Consider the following 21,737-nt stretch of genomic DNA (forward strand, 5'->3'; position numbering starts at 1 on the left):
CTCGTTGATTTTAAGATGATTTTATTTATTTTGCATACCAATTTTCTTTTTGGTAAATTTCTGGTAAAAATTTTTAAACTACAGTCTGATAAACAGATTCATTAAAAGACTCGTACTTAAGAGCATAAATAGTATTTATTTAATTTATTTAAACAATTGTAACATTATTGAGGCAAAATCCAGGAAAGTTATGAGCAATTTAGTGTGCAAATTAATGTGGGAGGGTAGATAATATTCTCCAAAGAGTGAAGAAGCTCTTTTTTGTTTTCTCCTCATAGGTTAACAGTTCTTAACAAAACACTTCTTTATTCATTTTGACTGTCAATTTCCTCATCTTTGACATGGTAAAATGATCATTTCTACTTCACAGGTGATTGTGAGAACTTAATGAGATTGTATATGTAAATTATCTTGTGTAGTGCCTGGTGCATAAAAGGTACTCTATAAGAGGTAGTTTGTTATTGTGCTTATAAATTGTATTATAAAAGATGACTATGGTTGAATTTTGCTACCAGAACCATGATCAATCATAAATTGCCAGCTTTTGTATGTGTGGCATCAACCTTCCAATGAAACCCAATGTATTTTGCATTTGCTATAAATCTATGATGACCTTTGCATATTGTGCCACTTATTGTCCTCTGTTAAAGGTCTCAGGTGATAAAAATCTATTTTAGAAATTAATCCTGTTAAAACTTAAACGCATCATACTTCCTTCATCATCTTGTTTGTAAGGTTGTTCTGATTAATGAGTCATCACAATAAGCATTGTGTCTTTGAGCTGAATGTGCTAATTTCCTCATTTAAGGGCTTTGGATTTTTATTTGTATTTCAACAGCGTTATTATAAACATGTTTTTTATTGTAATCTAACTTCAATATTTGAAGGAAGAGGTATATTATAAATAATATACCAGAAATCATTGAATGTTTCTGATTTTCCAGTGGCTACAATAGAGCAGTAAGCCTTGGGCTCCAGTAAAGTAGTTCTCAAATGTTAATGATCATCAGAATCCTCTAGTGGGCTTGTTAAAACACAAAACTGCTGGGCGCCACTCCTGGAGTTTCAGATTTAGTATCTATGTTTCTAACAATTTTCCAGGTTATGAAGATGCAGATACTGCTGGTCCCAAAACCATACTTTTAATTTAAGAGTCTCTGCTCTCATAGATGATCTAGTTATTTCAATTTCCTTTCACTTTTGTCTTTTTTCCTCTGTTCTTCCAGATCCTTCAAATTAAGTGGCATTAATGAGACAGCCAGGTGGGAGGGGATCCCTGGACCAGCCTGCTTACTGGGGTGGAGACTTGGGAAGTTCATGCCATCTGTGGTGGGGAGGAGCCTGGTCCCTCTGTTTCCTGTGTGGAATCTGGGATTCAAACTGCCAGGCAGGAGGTGCTCTAGCAGAGGGACTCTGGCCCTGCAATAGTCCCTGTTTCCCCCTTTTTCTGTTTTAACCAAGTAAAACCTTGCTTTACTCACCCTTTAAACCATCTGTGAGCCTAAATTTTCATGGCTGTGGGCAGACAAGAACCCCATCTTTAGCTGAACTAAGGAAAAGTCTTGCAACATTTTTGGCACCCAACGTGGGACTTGAAAAGCAGTGAGTGAAATGGGGACTCAAAACTGCTCACTGTTGCTTCTAAGCCTTTTCATCCTTGGACTTCTGAGGGTGGGGGAAACCAAGCCCCCAACCCCTGTGAATCCCAGGTCTTTTCATGGCCTTTTCATTTTTTTTACTAGATAGATGGATAAACATCAGCTCCCCGATGCTCCCTGCCCCATGTCAGGACTGGGACGCATTCCCAGGGTCCTGACCAGCTGGATGGCTGGTTCCCAGCCACAAGCCACCACAGTCTTCCCCTTCCCCAGCCAAAGGGTTTTACTCCATTGGACAGTAATTGAAAGCATCACCCTGGTGGAGGAACAACTTGCATAAGAGTAAGAGGCTCTTTCCTAGACGTTTTTAAACTGTTTTTTTTTTTCCTTTCCTCTTCTCCATCCTGTCAGCAGTTAACCTTTAAAGTTTCCCCCCACCTTTACTAGGCCAGGCCCCTCAACTAATACTGTTCATATTTTCTGTAAAGCTTTAATTCTGAAAAAGGATTTGTGGGGCTAGTCTTGGACTGGGGCTAGTCTTAGGCTGTGGCCAATCTGGTGTGCTTTGCATGTCTGTATGGCTTGTGCTGAAAGCCTCCATCTTGCTTTACATCCTGGGGGCATAACCACTTGGCAAGGCTTTGTTTAGTAATACTGCATTAGGGGATGAGCCCTCTCTGGTTCAATGTCTGCATGTTTTACCATCTCTGTCTCTTAAAGGACCCCACCCAGCAAATGGATTTTCTTCTCCCTGTCTATGTATGTACTGTGTGTGATGTCTGTGAAAAGAGCTCTAATTAATTTGACCTAAAGAAAGACAAGCACTTGGATCAAATACATTTTTTAAGGGAAGTTAAAAGCTGTGGTACCTTTCAGTTCACGTGACTTTAATCTTTAAGAAGTAAAAACAGCCTGAAAGACTATTGGTAAAATCCAGGTCAGATGCAAGGTTTGCTAAGTGTTTTAAGGTTACAAACTGCTTTTTGGGTTTTGAGAACTATTTGTTGACATGTGACTTCACAATTGGTAAGGTCTGGGCACATATGGAACTAACCACACCCTTAATTAAGAAGGCAAACCTTGGCTACACTTAGCACACAATTAAAGCAACTCACCAAGCTTTACCTTAAAGTTAAAATTCATAGGAGTTAATTGAAACTATTAGAAATAGATTTATATGCAAGGTGTGTAAGAACAGTAAAATGTGTTTTTTAGTAAAAGGTTATAAGAAGGCATGGAAATGTAAAACTTTGCCTAGGGTTACAGGATTGTATTGAGTTAAATTAGGAAAAAGCTTAAGGTTCAAAGAAGTGGTACAATAATTGTGGAAAGTAATCTTGCAGAAAAGGTTCTCTATGTGAACATATTGACTAAATTCCAAAAAGGGTATTATACGGTTTTCCTGTAAATTGAGCACTGAAATAAAAGCATAACAAGGTTTTCCTAAGGCATTAATCTGTTCTTTGGTAAAATTTGTAAAGGGATATAAAAGGTTTGTGCTTCTTTAAAATTTCCGAGTCATCATTTTGGCAAAATAAATAGTTTATGGTAATATGGAATTCTATTTAATAATATCAAGTGCTTCACACATATTTAAAAGGCTTCCCAAAATCAAACTTCAGTATCAAAATTATCTTCACTGGCACCTGGCTTTTTGAATACTTCAGAGGGCCCCTGAAGTGTCCAGAAAAGAGAAGTAAACAGGATTGTTTGACAGGTTTAGGTATGTCGGATTGCCAAAATGATGCTCAAGTTTCTTTAGGTTATATCTTGGTAAATAATGCTAATATATGTTCCAAAATTGTATAAAATTTCTAAAATTCTGATGTCTAAGTTTATGCTATCAATCATAATTAAGGTTGTTACATTAAGTTATTGAAAACCATGGAGAAAACCAAACTTCTTTGTCAATCATATTTCTAACTGTAACTACCCTGGACATTTTGCTATCCACAGACAATTGTCCTGTTTTAATCCTTTTCAAAGATGGTTTATAATGAGCTATAGAACTTTAACAGATGCTCTCAAACACAGGTTTCTGATAACTTTGGAGACTGTGACACTGGAATAAAAAAATGTACAGAACTCATGAACAGCTGAAATGTTCATAAATATCAAGTGAAGCAAGAACTAAATGGACTGAACTCAGAAAGCTGAAGCAACCTTTTTGACTTTTGCTTGGAATATTGCTGATCCTTATTTTGTTTCTCAGAGTCAAGGAAACTTATTTTGAGCTATTTATGGCCTTTAATAATTAAGGAATAAGCAAAGTATACTCCTGTGATCAAAATTTGGAGCATGTTTGTTTCTCTCTGCCTGGTTCCTCCAGAATTTAGAACCTATCTGTGAGTATTCTTATGGCAATATAGTTGTTTGCATCAGTGCAATAAAAATCCATTTTTCTTTTACAACAGGACACAACTGGAGAAAGAGGTTATTTCACCAAGGCTTTGACTGGAAGGGTATGCTTCCCTTTAAGGAGTAAATCTCTACTTGCAGAGCCAATAAAAGCCAGGAGGGGAAACTGGCCTCATACCTTCATCTATGCAGTCCCTGTACAGGGTTCCTGACCTGTGGTCAGTAAAGAATATCACTTTCTGGCCGGGTGTGGTGGCTCACACTTGTAATCCCAGCACTTTGGAAGGCTGAGATGGGTGGACCATAAGGTCAGTAGTTTGAGACCAGCCTGGCCAATACAGTGAAACCCTGTCTCTATTAAAAATACAAAAATTAGCTGGCTGTGGTGGCATGTGCCTGTAATCTCAGCTACTTGGGAGGCTGAGGCAGGAGAATTGCTTGAACTCAGGAGGCAGAGCTTGCAGTGAGCCAAGATTGCACTACTGCATCCCAGCCTAGGTGACAGAGCTAGACTCCATCTCAAAAAAAAAAAAAAAAAAAAAAGTCACTATTGCCACTTTCTAACAGGTTCAGGAGCTCCAAGTTTATCTTGGGACCATAAGAGAAGACGGCCACCCACCTCACAGGTATTTGAGGATACAAACCCATGGTTGGGCTTGGCTTTAAAAGGTCTCATGTGAGATTCCTTATGGAACAGACTTCCATCAAAACCAATCCAAAAGGCCTATACAGAAATAATTATTATTGCTGCACTTTATGCAAATAATCAGGCCAAGTATAAGACTAAAATCTATTTTGCAAACCATTCAGTCCTGTGATGACTTTTTAACAAAAATGAGGACAGGAGAGAGATAAATCATGTTTCAAAACTTAAACATTTGTCGTTAAATTCAAAAGTCATTGGTTGTTTTTAAGTTTTCACCTACATTTTAGACTAACCCTGCTTACTCCTGTGAACCAACCAGCAATTTCTGGCTCAAGGTCACAAAGAACAAAAGGGATGAGTAATATAAAAATCTGAATGGATATTCTAGTTCTAAGCAATTATCCTGCAAATCCTGCGAGGTGATGGGAATAAATAGGATGCCCATCACTCGGAGGTTTCCTTTTTGGGAAAGTAAGACCAAGGCAGCTAACCAAACCCAAGCCCCATGCACCCAAATCCTAGCAAGCATAACTATAGCTACTTGTTATCTGGGTGTGTCACAAGACATTTTTTCCTCTTCCTTGTTGGAGGAGGACTCAGTTCCACAGTGTCACCTTAGCATTCGGCTTATGATAAGGAGTCCACGCAACTCCCTGAGGCACATTTTTGTACCAAACTCAATTCCAAGCTTTGGGTCAAAGCCCTAGGAAGGAAAACTGGATCTAGGGAATTCAGGGGCAAATGACAACAGAGGTTAAAAGGCTGAGAGCAAAGCTGAGAGTGGCTGATTCCTGCCGATTAAGTCAACCCCAAGCTTCCTGTTTCATGGATAAAGGTCAAGTTAGTATCCATGACATAAATGATATCTAGGAAACTCCAGGGCTACTGGCAGCAGGTGAGATAAGGCATACATGGGTAAGAGCAGATAATTCCTATTCTCTAGGCCCTCCCTGCTTCATGGGTGCAAGGTGCTTTGGCACTCATGGCGGGACCTGCCAAAATCACTCAGATGCAAGTATGGAAGAGGGAAAGTGGACACGCTTCCCTCTCCCTCATGTACCCTGGTTATTTGCTAGGAAGAGACAGAAACCAGGGATGCCTGCTCCCCACTTTCTAGATGGGTGACCATTCATCTTCATTCCGTATCCCTTTCAAATGTATCCTGACCCTCTGGGACTCCTTGAAAAGGTGTTACTTTTTTCTTTCTCCTCCTCTGCCCTCTCTTCACAGGTAATTGTATCTCCGTACTATGGGACACTCCCCTCAGATGCATCCTACAAACTTGAAAGAGTTTATTTCCCAAGCCTTAAACTAGTTGGCTTAGGATTGGGCTCAGGGGAAGGGAACCCAGAAGCCTGACATGCCAGCAAAAGAGTAGAGTTTTTTTAACCAGCTGGGGTTTGGCCTCCCTCTCCCCGTGCAAACTGGTAAAAGGCCTCAGAATTTTTGAGCTGTCCTTATCCCTCCCCTTGTTTCGTTTTGATACATGTTTTCTAATAACTCCATTTGTCTGCTCTTGCTTTCAGGCCATCAATCTGTAAATAGTCATGCAAGTGGAGCATCTGACGATGGCCCCTTCTGCTGGGAACCTTTAAATAGGCCTCTGAGGGAGCTCTGATTGCCATTTCCCCAAAACAGCGACCCCTGTCAGCAGGAAGCAGTTAAGATGGGTCTTTGTCCTTATCCTTAATCTAACAACAAATAGTTAGATAGATGTACTTCTTTAGAGAGGGGAATGAGACAGCCAGGTAGCAGGGGGTCCCTGGAGAAACTCCAACCAGCCTGCCCACTAAGGTGGAGACTTGGGAAGTTCACACCATTTGTGGTGGGGAGGAGCCTGGCCCCTCCTTTTCCTGTGTGGAAACAGGGATTCAAACTGCCAGGCAGGAAGGGCTCCAGTGGAGGGACTCTGACCTTGCGAGAGTCCCTGTTTCCCTCTTTTTTTCTCTTTTCACCCAATAAAACCCTGTTTTACTCACCCTTCAAACCGTTTGTGAGCCTAAATTTTCATGGCCATGGGATGGACAAGAACCCCGTCTTTAGGTGAACTAAGGAAAAGTCCTATGACATTAATGCTTATAACATTGATACTAAATTTATTATTTTAAGTGGCTTGGTAGCACCTACAATAATTGACCCTGTAAGACAAATCAGAAGGCAAACACTGGAACAATACTAACACTAATACATGTAGCAAAGCATCGGAACTAAAGATGGCATTATTTCCAAGTGTTTGTTCCAGAGAACTCTGATCCCAACAGATATTCCTCCAAGGGAGAAGAATTCTGCAGCCAGAATGCCCTGGGATCTTACATATGGTGTCTCCTGCTCCCTTTGAAATGCACATTGTTATAGAAAAAAAAAATCCTGTAATTAAAAACATTTTAACTTGATGTAACTTGGCATTTTCTGAATTTAGTTGATTATTGAGAACTTTCTTCATTTGGCTCCTAATTAACATCTCTCCTGGGTAAGGCTATATGTTTGAAAAGCCATTGTTTAATGAAGAAACATAATGGAACAGTGGCAAATGGGCTCAAAAGGAGGTGAAATATTTTTTAAGAACACTCTAAATACCATTGTTAATGGCATCTCAGTGTCAAGATTTGGGAGGGAGAAGGGTAGAGATTGATCTACTATGCAGAGAAGGATATAAATGAATCAAAGACATCAACAGCAGGAAATAATAAGTTTGAAGAAAGGAAAAAAATAGATGGTTCCTCAACTAGGAGGCACTTTAAATATAATTGGTATCAAATGGCCTGTGAAATAAACAGATGAACAATTAATGGTGTTCACCTGCAATGGTGTTAATTTGAAATATTAAGAAATAAAATTATTTCTTCCACAGGAAGAACGTCCAAAACCACATTATTTATATGTAACATAAAAATGTCTAAATCTTGAGAGTTCACCTATTTCAAATATTATTTAATGCAATAGAATAGTAAAATAAAAGCAAAAAATATTTGGAAGTCTTTGTAGTTAATTTGAGCTAGCTACATGCCTCCAATGTATGTATTTTGCTGTTGAACTTGTGTTTGCTTATGAATTGTTTGGAGTCTGTATGCTTTTATTAAGGATGCTCTTAGAGCATGTGTTAATTATGTCTAATTTGATGCTTTGGTACTTAATATACACAAGTCTTTAATTTCTATTTTCGATGATTCTATAATGATGTTTCATTTGCTTTTTTGATCCTGATGAGAAAAAAGGGATGAGTAATGTAAAATATGAAAATTATTCTATTAGTAAACAAGTGAGAGCTGAGCATAAATTATAGTCCTTAAAATTTTAACTAAAACTTTTATCTCAGTGTTAACTCACCAGTTAGCTCTAGTTATATAAACCCATCATATTATATAATTAGAGAAAGGTGAGATTCTCTGTGAGAATCATGGTTATATATATTTAAATGTCCAAACGTCTATTTTAGCATGTTGTATTTTGAACATTACACACTCTTGGACTGCAACAGCACTGGCAATTTGTGATGAACAATTTTAAAAAGACACATACTTCATGACAATGCCACTTGAATGAACCTGGAAGAAGTAAATTGCATGCATCCATAACTGCGTTTCAATCTTTAGTTAATTGGTTGCTACAGCAGCTTCAGTATGAATCCAACTGATAAGTATTTTAGAGCCTGGGATTTTCTTTCACCAACTATCAATTACTTTAGAAATTATATCCCCCTATTTCACAGAAATAAAGTAAAATAGAAAAAAGAACATAAAGGAAACTAGGGTCAGGAAAAATATAACTTAAAGTAGAAGTTCAAAATCAGGAGGGGAATTAGAAGGCACACATGGAGATCTAGGTCTTTGCATAGATACTAAACCTGAGCCATGAGTTTTTTTCTGAACTTCTACTCAGCCAAAACACAAAGGAAAATGCTCTCATTTAGAGGTGCCCATTATCTAGTCACCCAGAGGAAGAGGCATTTTCCTGTCCCTTGATTCTGAACAAAATTTATCACCTAGGATTTCATACAGGGGCCACTGAATGATGTAGTGGGCATAATATTCCTTCAGAAAATATAATACCAGGTTATTATTGGTATAATAAAAGTTTCACCCCCACTGCTATGTTAAGTTGTGGAGGACTTTTTTTTTTTTTTTAACTGGAAGTTTTATTTCATTTCAATGGACATTAAAGTTGGCCTACTAAATTAGAAAACTAAGGAAAGTCATGCATGAGTTTTGAGTGAAAACATGGTCTTCAGAAAAACTGTTCTTAACAAAATTCTTTACAATAAATAACTCTATAAAAACTTAAAATTGGTCTGGTGTGATGGCTCAGGCCTGTAATCCCAGCACTTTGGAAGGCTGAGGCAGGGAGACTGCTTGAGCCCAGGAGTTTGAGACCAGCTTGGGCAACATGCTGACACCCCATCTCTACAAAAAAATTATAAAAATTAGCCAGGCTTGGTGGCATATGCCTGTTGTCCCAGCTACTCAGGAGGCTGGGATGGGAGGATTGCTTGATCCTAGGAGGTGAAGGCTGCAATGAGCCATGATCACACCACTGCACTCCAGCCTGGGCAACAGAATGAGACCCTGTTTCAAAACAAGAAACAACAACTTAAAATCAAATATTATTGTTTCATAATCAAACATTATGCAGAAGAAGAACTTTGCAAGCCTGATATTTTAGAGACAGTGTCGCATGGATAAAGCCATAGGCATTTACAATTAACTGAAAAAGGCAAGCAATGCAATGCCACCAGATTAAGTGTAAGATACCTGGGCAGTAGGGAAGCAGTCAAGGACAATAAATAAATAAATAAATAAATAAATAAATAAATAAATACATACATAAAAATAAACCCAAAGGACAAACCAACCTAACCTAAAAACAAGCTGAACTTAATAGCTTGCATTTCAGAACTGAGGCCATGGAACTGTAATACTGAGAAAAGAAATATAAAGTAAATACCAAATACGAATGTCAGGTCAGAATAATTTTCAATAAAACAACATCAACAAAAATAACTTGTTAACGCTCAGATAGATAACTTAAAAGTACCTGACTGTTAAAAAAATTGTTACAGAGTACACATCCAAATACCCTAAAAAGGTCACCAGCTCTCATAAATAGGCTTTTAAAAGTTTACTTATTGAGGGTATATGCATGACATACATTTTCCAGGGAATTTATGATTCTTTTAAAAAGCAGGGAGTGGGGTTGAGGGTGGGGAAAGTAACTCAAAGTTCTCTAAAATATTTGCAAGGTTCTCTTTACTCTTTGATGGTTGAAGAATTTTCTGAAGAAACTCAAACAAGTAATAAGAATTAAAATCCATTGCATGAAATACGAATTAGAACAAAGTAAAATCATTAAAATCCTTTGCCAGTATGTAGTTACACCAAGAAGTTACATCAAGCTGTAAACATTTGTTAATTCAAATTCATGTATATAATATATATATTTATATATGTAAAAATATATATATATAAAAAAATATATATATACACACTCTTTTTTTTTTTTTTGAGATGGAGTCTCTCTCTGTCACCCAGGCTGGAGTGCAGTGGTGCAGTCTTGACTCACTGCAACCTCTGTGTCTCCCAGATTCAAGGGATTCTCCTGCCTCAGCCTCCCGAGTAGCTGGGACTACAGGTGCGCGCCACCACGCCCAGCTAATTTTTGTATTTTTTTAGTACAGATGGGGTTTCACCATGTTGGCCAGGATGGTCTCGATCTCCTGACCTCAGGATCTGCCCACCTCAGCCTCCCAAAGTGATGGGATTACAGGCATAAGCCACTGCGCCCAGCCCTAATTCACATTTTTAATTGTTTATAAATTACTGGTTTAAATGATTACAAAAAAAAAAAAAATGTAGACAGGTCTCAAAAACTTCAAGAGTTCCACTAAAAATAGATGATAAAGATTAAATGTTCTACTTTACTTAACAGTATTGTACCAAGGTTATTTTCTTAGTTTTGTGAATGTTCTAAGGTAACGTAAGATTTTTATTTTATTTTTTACCAAAGTGCTTATCAGTGAAGGAAATTCAATAAGGGGTCCAAGAAAACTTGTTTCAGTATGTAGCTTTCTGATGGCACAGCTTAGCCCAAGGATAACAGTCAAAATATCTCTGATGAATGGATATTCTGCATATTAGATATTGTCTAAATTATCCTGGCAAGCATCACTTTTCTTAGCAGGGCCTCTGGTAAGTGCCAGGATGCAGAAAGTTTGAGACTATATTCCGCAAGGGCTTATGATTTACAAATGCCTGAGAGAAGTGGTCAATGTATACTACTATACAAATCTAGCTATTTGCACTGAGATAGTTATAAAATGCAGAATTACATGTAATTATATCTATTTTTATCTGCTGTACCTTTTCTTTTGAGTGCGGTTTCACCTTTCTTCCCTTTTCCTTCCTGAAGAGATTCTTGCTTACCATGCGGGGCTTCTAAACAAAATTCAACACACAAAAATCATTGATGATTTACTTCAATAACTTGGGCTATATGATTGTAAGCAAGCTAATGCTATTTCCCATAGGTAAACAGTTACATTTGTGAACTGCATAAAATAGCTCCGGTCTTAACTTTGAGTTAAAATTATCCTGAAGACAGACTATGGGTTGAAACTTCTGGAATGATAGCTCTAATAGCAGCATTATTCTGTCACATTGAGATGTTTAGTCCTAACTTTAATATGAACATTTGGTAGTGGATTTGATCATAAACTCTTTAATGGAACTAGCTGTGGTGTTTTTAAAAGATAATCACAAATCCACTTGAAGCACCTGGCTGTATTTGGATTTATTTCAATTGAATGTGCCTACACATTAAGACAACTGTATCTGTCATAAAAATGATGTCAAAGCCGGGTACAGTGGCATGCACCTGTAGTCCCAGCTATTGATGAGGTTGAGGCTAGAGGATGGCTTGAGCCCAGGAGTTTGAGTATGGCCTGGGCAACATAGTGAGACCCTGTCTCTAAAAATTAAATAAATAAATAAATGAAATAATAAAATAAAATAAAAATGATGGCCAAACACTTTGAAGAAGAGGTAAATAACCACATTGTTTTGATATGTTGCGCCCTGAACTTCTCTTGGTCACACGCTTTGTTGCCTTGTGACTTCTACATTTTTTTCATTGACTGTAATTGTGATGCGAAGAATGATGTGAGTATATTTATCTTAAGTTCCCTAGGATATAGTTCAGAAACATATTGGAAGGGAGAAATTGGAAAACTGATGATCTGGAGATGTCCCAATTAACGAGTTTGTTCCTTGAAAAATAATTCACTACATTCTGCATTATTTACCAAACAAATTTAATTATTTTCCTCCCTTGGTCCTGGGCTATATTTTTTTCTTCATTTTAAAGGATGAACCAGTATGGCAATTCAAATGCCTGTGATGGACACAGACTCCCTCTATCCTATTTTTTTTTTTTTTTGTATTTAGAAGTGATAGTTATAAGAATGTATAAATGCCTAGCAGATCTCACTTACATTTAAATCATGGACATGACAACCAAGATTCCATAGAAATAAGACAAGTGACTTTGTTAATCTCTCTAAATGAATGTTTAAAAATCCAAATAGTTGACCACTAAATTTGGAAGAAAGAGAGGGGACGACACGGAGGGAGGGAGGGAGGAAGGGAGGGAAGGAAGGAAAGAAGGAAGGAAGGGAGGGAGGGAGGGAGGGAGGGAGGGAAAGAAGGAAAAACCTAAATAGAAGTATAGGTAGTATTATTCTATTATGCCATACTAAGAAGTAATTCTCAATTAAATAGTGACAATTGATACTGCATTTGACAATAGATCCTTAAATGGAACATTAACTATGGAGTTTTTCAAATTTAATCCCAAGTATAATGGAAGCAAATATAAAATATGGAACTGAATAAAATATAGAACAATTTTTTTTAACAAAATAACTGTTAGGATTCAATGTACTACACCTTCTCTAGCCCTTTAAAAATTTTTTTTTTATTTTAGTGAATAATTCCTCTTTTCATCTCAACTTCTGCTGAAGATTGTAATTAGATGTTTGAGTAGGGCATGTTCAGAAGCCTCAGGTTTTCAGTTCTAAAAATGTTCCATTTTGGAAAATTTGTAAATTATTTACACAAAAAATTTTAAAAACCTGTGATAAATGTTCCTCTCTTAAATTGCCTAACCAAGCTTCCCTGAGCTGCAGGGGCAGTACTGTCTGCTCTCCTGCCCCATCAATGTCCATCACAGTGAGGTTGGCTGGCAGCAATTAGGACTCTGGAGATTAACCTTTCTAAACATGCTTAAATAGCAGGCACTAGCCCTGACCTTGGTGGGAAAAAAAAGACAAGTACAACCACTCTTTAAAGCAACAATAGATTTATTATTTCTTCAATGCACACTATTCAAGAATACAATTATAAAATAGCAAACGAACTTCAGAAACTTAAAGACTGAGCTGGTCCTGATCAGAAGCACTAGAGACTGGTTTCAGGAAATGGCTCAAATATATAGATACTCTTGACTAGAGCAAACTGAGGAGGAGCAAGAGTTGTAGAGCCATAGCTATAGGTTAAAGGACTATATTAGATAATTCCAGGCTCACCTGACCCACTGTGAAAACTGTCTCCCCAGTTCTTTTTCTTTCTTTCTTTCTTTCTTTTTTTTTTTTTTTTTCTGGAGGCAGAGTTTCACTCTATCCCCCAGGCTGGAGTGCAGTGGCGCCATCTCGGCTCACTGCAACCTCCGCCTCCCAGGTTCAAGCAATTCTCCTGCCTCAGCCTCCCAAGCAGCTGGGATTACAGGCGCCTGCCACCACGCCCAGCTAATGTTTGTATTTTTGGTAGAGATGGGGTTTTGCCATGTTGGCCAGGCAGGTTTTCAACTCCTGATCTCTGGTGATCCAAAGTGCTGGGATTACAGGGATGAGCCACCACGCTCGGCCTGTCTTCCCCAGTTCTAAAAAGCATTTTACATATTTCCATTTTCCTCCAGACCTCTGAATTGTTTTTTTAATTTCCTAATGAGATAGTGGGAAAAGGGTGTATATTTAATTCATGTCTTTGTGTTTTATTGTTGACATGATAAAAGCATTTTTTAGGGTTTGTGTATTTTGCCTGTAGTTAAGTTCTAATTTCCTGGAGTGAAATGGTCTTTAATATACCATAATATCTTACTAAAGTCTTCAAATTTTTTTTGTTTAATATGAATAAGTTTAATTTTAAAAATTCAGACCTATCTCAAATCTCCATAAGACTATAGAGTTTAGAAGTGTGGTCATGACACAGTATCAAAGATACTTAGGTAGACATGGTGTAACTGCACAGTCAGCCATTTATGAAGCTGAAACTAGAAACCAAAGCCTCATTTGTTTTATACACACACACAAATAGATACTGACACTCTACCAATATCATGCATTAAACAATTAAGCACTTCAATTTTGTCATTATATTTATTGTCTACCACTGAATGCTAGACTTATGGTCCTTAGGAGTTAAGGATCTAGAAAAAACTTAAACTAAAAATGTTCTCTATCTAGGCTCTTTATCTCTATGTCCATAAATATATGTTTACTGAGATGGCAGGAGCGTGTTTCTGTACTTTTATAATCACATAGTCCTGAAGATTTACAATTACATATAAATTCTAGTTCTATTGGTTGCTGTTAATTTGTTCCCTTATTCTGGTGGAAAACCAGCTATAGTCATTCTTATTTTATTAAGATGCTCTTACTCATTACATAAATCTAACTCCGTAGTTCAGCAAACAGACGTGTATCCTCTTGATCTGCCTGAAGTTACCTGTTGCTCTGTGCCTTTTCCTCTTCTCCTCTGTGATCTTACTCTAATCAGTAGACCTAGGTGTGATGACTCCATGTCTCCTCCTACACAGCGAAGAAGCTGGGCTTTGTAACAACTACGCGTTTAGCTACTCCAAGAGCTTTTCCACCTCCATCTGAGTGTAAAGCCTTGTTTCACATGATTGAAGTTGCCCAAAGTCTGAATGTAGATAGACTACAATTTATAATTCTTTACTGAGTAAAATTAAGAAACTGAAAAACAGGATTATAAATCATTCTGTCAATCACCTGATTGAGGTTTTCCTTTTGCAGTAGGAGTTTTTGAAGGCACATGATGAAGATGAATTTCCTTCTCTTTTTCTGGTTCAGGAGGAGGAGCGGGAGGAGGTGTAGGAAGTGGAAGCTCAGCCAGGGAAGCTGCTGCTTTTTTCTCAGCTTCCTTTTCTTCTAATTTCTTCTCAACTTCAAAAGGATGATAAGAATTGACCTTCATTAGCGACTCTAGATATCTACTATTTCACTTGAACTAAGAGAAATCTAAATTAATACAAAACACTCTTATGTATTTAAAGTTAATTCATGGTTTTGGGCTTTCTCTTAAATCTTCTAGTCCTTAAAGCTAAGATTTCAAGTCTTCTCTTCCTTGTCAGAAATATGGTTGCCCTTGCCTCTTGATGGCAGTGGTGGTAATGTTGATGGGTAGTGGTGGTGATGATGGTGTAGTTGTGATGGTGGTTGTGGTATTAATAACAGTGGTGTTGACTGTGGTGGAGGTAGAAGTGGTGATGGCTGTGGGGAGGATGGTGGTAGTGACGGTGGTGGTGGTAGTGATGGTGGTGGTGGTGATGGGGGTGGTGGTGGTGATGATGGTGATGATGGTGGTGATGGTGGCAGAGATAGAGGTAGTGGTGGTGGTAATGGTGCTGGTGATAGTGGTGGTGGAGGAAGAGCTGGTAATGGTGGTGGAGGTGGTGATGACTGTGGTGGGGATGGTGGTAGTGGTAGTGGAGATAGAGGTGATGATGGTGGTGATGGTGGTGGAGGTAGAGGTGGTAATGGTGCTGGTGGTAGTGGTGGTGGAGGTAGAGGTGGTGATGGTAGTGGAGGTGGTGATGGCTATGGTGGGGATGGTGGTAGTGATGGTGGTAGTGAAAATAGAGGTGATGATGGTGGTGATGGTGGTGGAGGTAGAGCTGGTAGTGGTGGTGATGGTGGTGGAGGTGGTGATGGCTGTGGTAGGGATGGTGGTAGTGATGGTGGTGGTGGTAGTGGTAGTGGAGACAGAGGTGATGATGGTGGTGATGGTGATGGAGGTAGAGGTGGTGATGGGTCTGGTGGTAGTGGTGGTGGAGGTGCTGGTAGAAGTGATCATGGTGGAGGTAGAGGTGGTGATGGCTGTGATGAGGATGGTGGTAGTGATGGTGGTGGTGATAGTGATGGTGATGGTGGTGGTGTGGTAGTGGTGATGGTAGGAGTGGTGGTGGTGGTGGTTGGCATGGGGGTGATGAGTAATATATGTGTATTTGTGTGTACGGAGCTGATATAAAGGGTTAGCAAGTGGGTGCCAAATGTAAAAGTGATAATCTGGAAGTAGCTAATAAAGATGAAGAGAAAAATAAAAGATTGTTTGAAAATGTCCAGTGGGAAAGCAAAATGAACAAGTATAAAAAGACTGTAAAGGGCAATGTAATACAAGAGGTGGGGTGAGGAGGAAATGGAAGGGGAAAGAAATGTGTATCACTAACTTTAATAAGTGAATACAAAGCACTTAGAATACTGCACAGTACATACATCCTCGATTAAGCCTTAGCAATTCATTCATTCCTGCAACAACCATTTATTGAACCTGAATTATGCCTTGAAGAAAAGGAAGGATTACAACAATAAAGTAAAACTACTATTTCTAATGATAATAATTATAATAATATTGCAAACAATAGTTCTGATTGCTGGAGATACAACAGTAAAACAAAACAGAAAAATCAATGGCCTTATGAAGCTTACATTCTAGTGGTAGGAAACAAACCATAAATATGATGAATAAGTTAATTTATACAAGAGTTAAGATGGTGATAAGTGCTACGGAAAAAAAATAGAACAGAGTAAGGGAGACCAAAGTGTTGTGGGCAGCTTCTTACGTTTTAGACAGAGTGCCAGGGTGAGTATGCCCAACCATAGGGTGACGTCTGAGCAAAGACATGAAGCAAGCCAGGGAGTGAGCCTCGTGGATTTCTGCTGAAAGCGTGTCCCAGTCAGAGGAGATGGTTAGCCCAGATGCCTGGAGGGATGGAGCATGGCCAACTGGAGTCTTTCTAGGCTCCCATCATTGTGATGACCCTTTGCCTTTCACCTTTCCTGGCACACCCTCCCTGACTGCCCAGTCTTTCCATCCCTTCACACTGCGGAGGCCCACAGCTCTACTGAATGTACCACTGGCGATGAATGCCTATGTTCTTGCATGGCTATTTCTCTTTACATGTGCTCACTCCACCCTTGGATTACTCTTTTCATTTCAGCAAGCCAGGAGGTTTCATTCTATTAGACATTCTTTCGAAGTGGAAATTCGGGGTTTTAGTTCTGATTTTTGAAGTAATTCATCATTATTGTTTTAAACATCCAAGAATTAAGACAAGTAGAAAGGGGAATTGCCTGTTAAGTCTCTTTAAGTCCCATCTCCTTCCCCACCATCAAGTATTATATATGCTGCCCGACTCTTCTGTGCATATGTATTTTAATACATAAATATGTACACTTTCCTTAAAAGAGACTATTTTATATGTAACCTGCTTTTTCCTACTTAACAGTATATTGTGGTCAGAATATAGAAGTACCACATTCTTTTAGTTTTTTAACTTAATTGGGATGTTTAATATAGAGCACCGGGCTAGGTTAATGTTTATTGTTTTAATGATTAAACATCTGTTAATTACCTGTTTGAAATATAAATCTTAAATAAGTGATAACTGAGTCCATTAATGTAGTCAGTGATTATTAGAATGCAAACTCTTTAGGAAAATGTTGAAGTTGAGTCTAATAGTTGGCAAAAACAAACTGATTCTAACCCATAACTTCAAGCCTTTATGGGTTAGAATTGGTTTGTTTCTGCTTCCCAACCAAGACTCTGTAAGATTGCTATTCTGTCAAATGACATGTTAAGCCTCTTAAAATACTATATGATTGTTTTTCTCTTTGAAAGGTTCATGCTGGTAGTTTTTGGAGTAGGCATTTAGATGTAGGAGCTTGTCTTTCTAAGTGTGAGCTCCTGGATATCCATGGTGATTGTGGTTTATGTCTATGGGCTATTTTAATGTTAATTAACTGATACATTATGGTAGTTAGGTCACAAATTTAGTGACAGGAGACAGTATGCTATCAAGGCAACTTTAGAATCCTTTTCACACCATTAACTTTGACCATTTTTTACTATACCAAGAAACTGTAGTTGCCAATATAATTTGGGATAATTGATAAACAAAAAGGAAACATTTATTTTTCAAATCATGTCTCCAAGGTAAAATCCCAGAGGAAATATGACATTGGACTGAAGTTAAAATCTCTTTCAATAAAAAGCTTCAATAATAATATAAAAAGTTAGTGGGCAATTATCATTGGTTGAATGAAGGAGGAAGGAGATCTGTGTAGTTTTATTTGTGTAAGATAAAACATGAAAGCAAGTTAATATATAATTAATAATCAATTTAATAATAAACTTATAACAAAATAGGTGGATTTGAGAAAAAATGGCCTAGTGTGTCCATCCTAAAAGAGGAATTCACATGGTTTCTTTATAATGCTAAAGCTAACAAAGTAAAACCTTTACCTTTATCTACAATATCCCTAATTTTCATTAATTTTACTTAAAAATATCTAATTAACAAATAAAGATTGCATATATCCCGAGAATAAAATGTGAATTAATATCCTTAAATTTAACTCTGCTGGGTTTTGTTGTTGTTGTTGTTGTTTTGACATGAAAACAATGTTTTCAGAGTGATGGTCTCTTTTTGATTAAAATAAGAGAGAAAAATCTTTTATTCAGAAACACATACAACAGAAAGCTAAAGACAGAGGCAGAACACACTTGTAGATAGAATAAATCCAAAGATAAGAAAGAACTTTTGAATCACATCTTCCTTTCGCCCCAAACTCATTAAAACCACACATTTTAGTTGCCTAAACTCAAGACAATAAACAAATGTAAATACCTTTATTCTTTTTTTTTACTATTTCAGTCGTAAGAATTTCTTTTAGTTTTTCGCATAAAGATTCCTTATCTATTTCAGCATTGATTTTTATCAAAATATTTTCTGGCTCTGAAAACCATTGCTTCAATAAAGGCCAGTTGTCCAAGAAGCCTATAATTCTGCAAAATCAAAATATGATATGAATATCTCATACTGATCAAAAGATTAGAATGATATTAAGCATAAATTATCCGACATGCATAATGAAAAGATAGGCTGCCAATATAATTGCATCTGAAAAAGAAACAATGTTATTTATTTTAGATTAAAGAAGAAATTACTTAATGTCATCAAGACATATTTTTTGAGATGTATGAGAGTAAAAGAGGAAAATGTCATTGGTTCAGGAAAACTTTTAGTGTAAGTTCAGGTCTCCAAGTGAAAATCTAAGAAAACATCATCCATGCTCCTAGTAGAATAACTCTGAACTCTCTTTGGATGGTAGCTACAGCCTGATTCACCTAGGCCATCTATTTTTCTCTCAGAGATAGAAATTGAAGAGATCTTTGAGTAAGTATAGTTGGTTTAGACTTATATACTTTACTCAAAAGTGTTCTTGGAATAATTCTTGAAACTTTTTTTTTTCTTCCTGGAGAGCAGACAGCCTTAATGTAGCTCAAATTACTCTTCCCTGGTTCATTTCATATTGTTTTTTTTTTTTTTTTTTTTTTTTTTTTTTTTTTTTTTTTGAGACGGAGTCTCACGCTGTTGCCCAGGCTGGAGTGCAGTGGCGCGATCTCGGCTCACTGCAAGCTCCGCCTCCTGGGTTCACGCCATTCTCCTGCCTCAGCCTCCTGAGTAGCTAGGACTACAGGCGCCTGCCACCGCGCCCGGCTAATTTTTTGTATTTTTAGTAGAGACGGGGTTTCACTGTGGTCTCGATCTCCTGACCTTGTGATCCGCCCGCCTCGGCCTCCCAAAGTGCTGGGATTACAGGCTTGAGCCACCGCGCCCGGCCCATTTCATATTGTTAAACTTATCAGGGTTTCATAAAATTGTCTAATTTTGTCTAAATTTCCCTTTCCAATGGCAAATTGCACACAACCAAAAGAATAATTTTATTTTAGCAAAATAGAAGTAGTTTACAGTCCGATGCCTACCTTTTTGAAGTTTACAGTCCGATGCCTACCTTTTTGAAGTTCCATCACTGTCACCGGCATTTCCTTAAAGAGTGCTGAATCAGGATTCCATATAATTAACTTATAAGTTCATGTAACCATAAAGGGAAGTATTGCCTGATTTAATTCTTCTTTTTTCAGACTATAATGACTTGCGCTCTAAATATGACAGCTAGCACATAAATATTTCACTAATTATCAAAACTACTTAGTTTTCTTTAACCTGTTAAAGACTGAATGCTAAGAAATAGATATTCTTCTAGGTCTGATGATTCCAAAGTGGTTGTCAATCCATTCTAAAAGCATGAAACAAGAAGCAGAGCATTTAGTTAAAAACTAACCTATGTTGTATCTGGTCTCTTAAATTTTGGTCTCCACCCTTATCTTGATTTTCAGCAGCTACACGTTGACTGATGTCTTCGTGAGCAGTTTTGTAGGACAATTCTTCAGCTACGGTATAAAATTTATTTAATTAGATAATTTTCAAAACCAAAGTTGCTACTTACTGCTAAAATATACTGATGAAAGATGCCAAACAAGATAGAGTCCTGTATTTGGTACAGTGTTACTTAAAAATATTTTAAAAGATGTTGAAAGAGTATAGTTTTGAGATAAGAATTCGATTGTTTTCTTGGAAATTGGGGAAAATAAGTAAAACATTAAGATAAGCTGTAGTTTCAGTGTAAGGATCTCAGGATTGTCTATGATAGACGAGAATGAAAAATGATGGGTCATCATGAATAACTAACTTGAAAAGAATTGGAAAAATTAACACGGTGATGTAAAAATTAAGACGAAAGAACAAGGTGGCTGGAACGTCAACATAAAAATTATTTCTTGATATTATATTGCAATATAATAAAATTATTCTGTTTCTTTCTAGACTTTATGATCTCCCTGCAGAATAGACATAAAGGAATAGACCCAAAGAGATCAAAAACAAACAAACAAAAAAACCAATCTCAACAGCTCAGATTGAGTCCTATTCTGGATTAATGATACAAAGTCCAGAATACTCACCAATTTAGAATAAATAAAAAATCATAAAGAGGAAAGAAAGCCTTGAACTAGATTAAAAGAAATTAGAATTACTCAATATAAGAAAACATTGAATAGTGAATTAATACAGTTCAAGCAAATGAAGAACCCTCACAGGATATAGTAATCAGTTGTTCTTCATCTCCATTCATAACAGAACAAGGTGAAATGAATTTAGAATGCAGAACGATGCTTTGAAATGATTAATAAAACCCAAGGATCACATTGGAACAGGTAACTGAAGAAAACTGTGGAAGTGCCCTTCTTGGGAGATGCCCATGCATCATCTCATGGTTGCTACCTCGCGGCTGTCAGGACTTCAATGCACGGATTAGCATTCCTCTCTGTCCAACCTCCCAACCTCCCAGCCCCAGGCAGTGCTCCTTCCCCTTCCCTTCACTCGTGGTACTCTGTACCATGGCCACTGAATTTTGTGATCATCCTGAATGGCTCCATCTTTGCAATCTTAAAGACCTATACTCCTACCACAAACTTTCCAGCTCTGGTATTGTTGATGAATTTCTTCACTAGCATCCAGTCCCTACATTCCTACCTCCTTTTTCCCCAAATTTATCAGCATTATCCTGACTTCACTTTATGCTTTCTAGCAAACCTAAACTGCATGAATGAACACTTCAAGTTCTCCCTGCCTCTTAACAACTCCAATTTCTGTGTCCTTCTGCTGTACCAGCCTTAAATGATATCTTTTTTATTTTTTAAGGCTTATGCTTATAGGCATTTTTGAATAAAAATACACAACCTTTATTCTCACTAATTCCCTAGCTTAAAAAATCAGTTGAGCTCTTTCATATATATATATATATATGGACCCTTTTCTAAAATAAATAAAGAGATAAATAAAAAAACTAAAAAAGTAACAAATATCCTGCGGCCATGGCTCTTTTTTCTTCTTTCAGAGATAAACTTCTTGGGAGTTATCTCCACTCACTCTCCATCTCTGTA

At 37.5% G+C, this 21,737-nt stretch overlaps 1 protein-coding gene across 8 annotated transcripts in view; it reads right to left on the reverse strand.

Moving 5' to 3' along the window:
• The window catches only part of LOC105473062 (sperm flagellar 2), a 366,010-nt gene that overhangs the window by 75,734 nt on the left and 268,539 nt on the right, over positions 1-21,737 (reverse strand). For 7 of the 8 annotated variants that reach the window (XM_011726675.3, XM_011726676.3, XM_011726674.3 and 4 more), the window contains 4 exons: positions 20,078-20,186; positions 18,580-18,737; positions 14,663-14,836; positions 10,956-11,030 (listed from right to left, as the gene is read on the reverse strand). In XM_011726675.3, the coding sequence (XP_011724977.2) occupies positions 10,956-11,030; positions 14,663-14,836; positions 18,580-18,737; positions 20,078-20,186 (516 nt within the window). The remainder of the gene's footprint in view (positions 1-10,955; positions 11,031-14,662; positions 14,837-18,579; positions 18,738-20,077; positions 20,187-21,737) is intronic. The other variant, XM_011726677.3, reaches the window with a different exon arrangement.

This window comes from Macaca nemestrina, chromosome 6, assembly GCF_043159975.1.
Source record: "Macaca nemestrina isolate mMacNem1 chromosome 6, mMacNem.hap1, whole genome shotgun sequence".
NCBI lineage: Eukaryota > Metazoa > Chordata > Mammalia > Primates > Cercopithecidae > Macaca > Macaca nemestrina.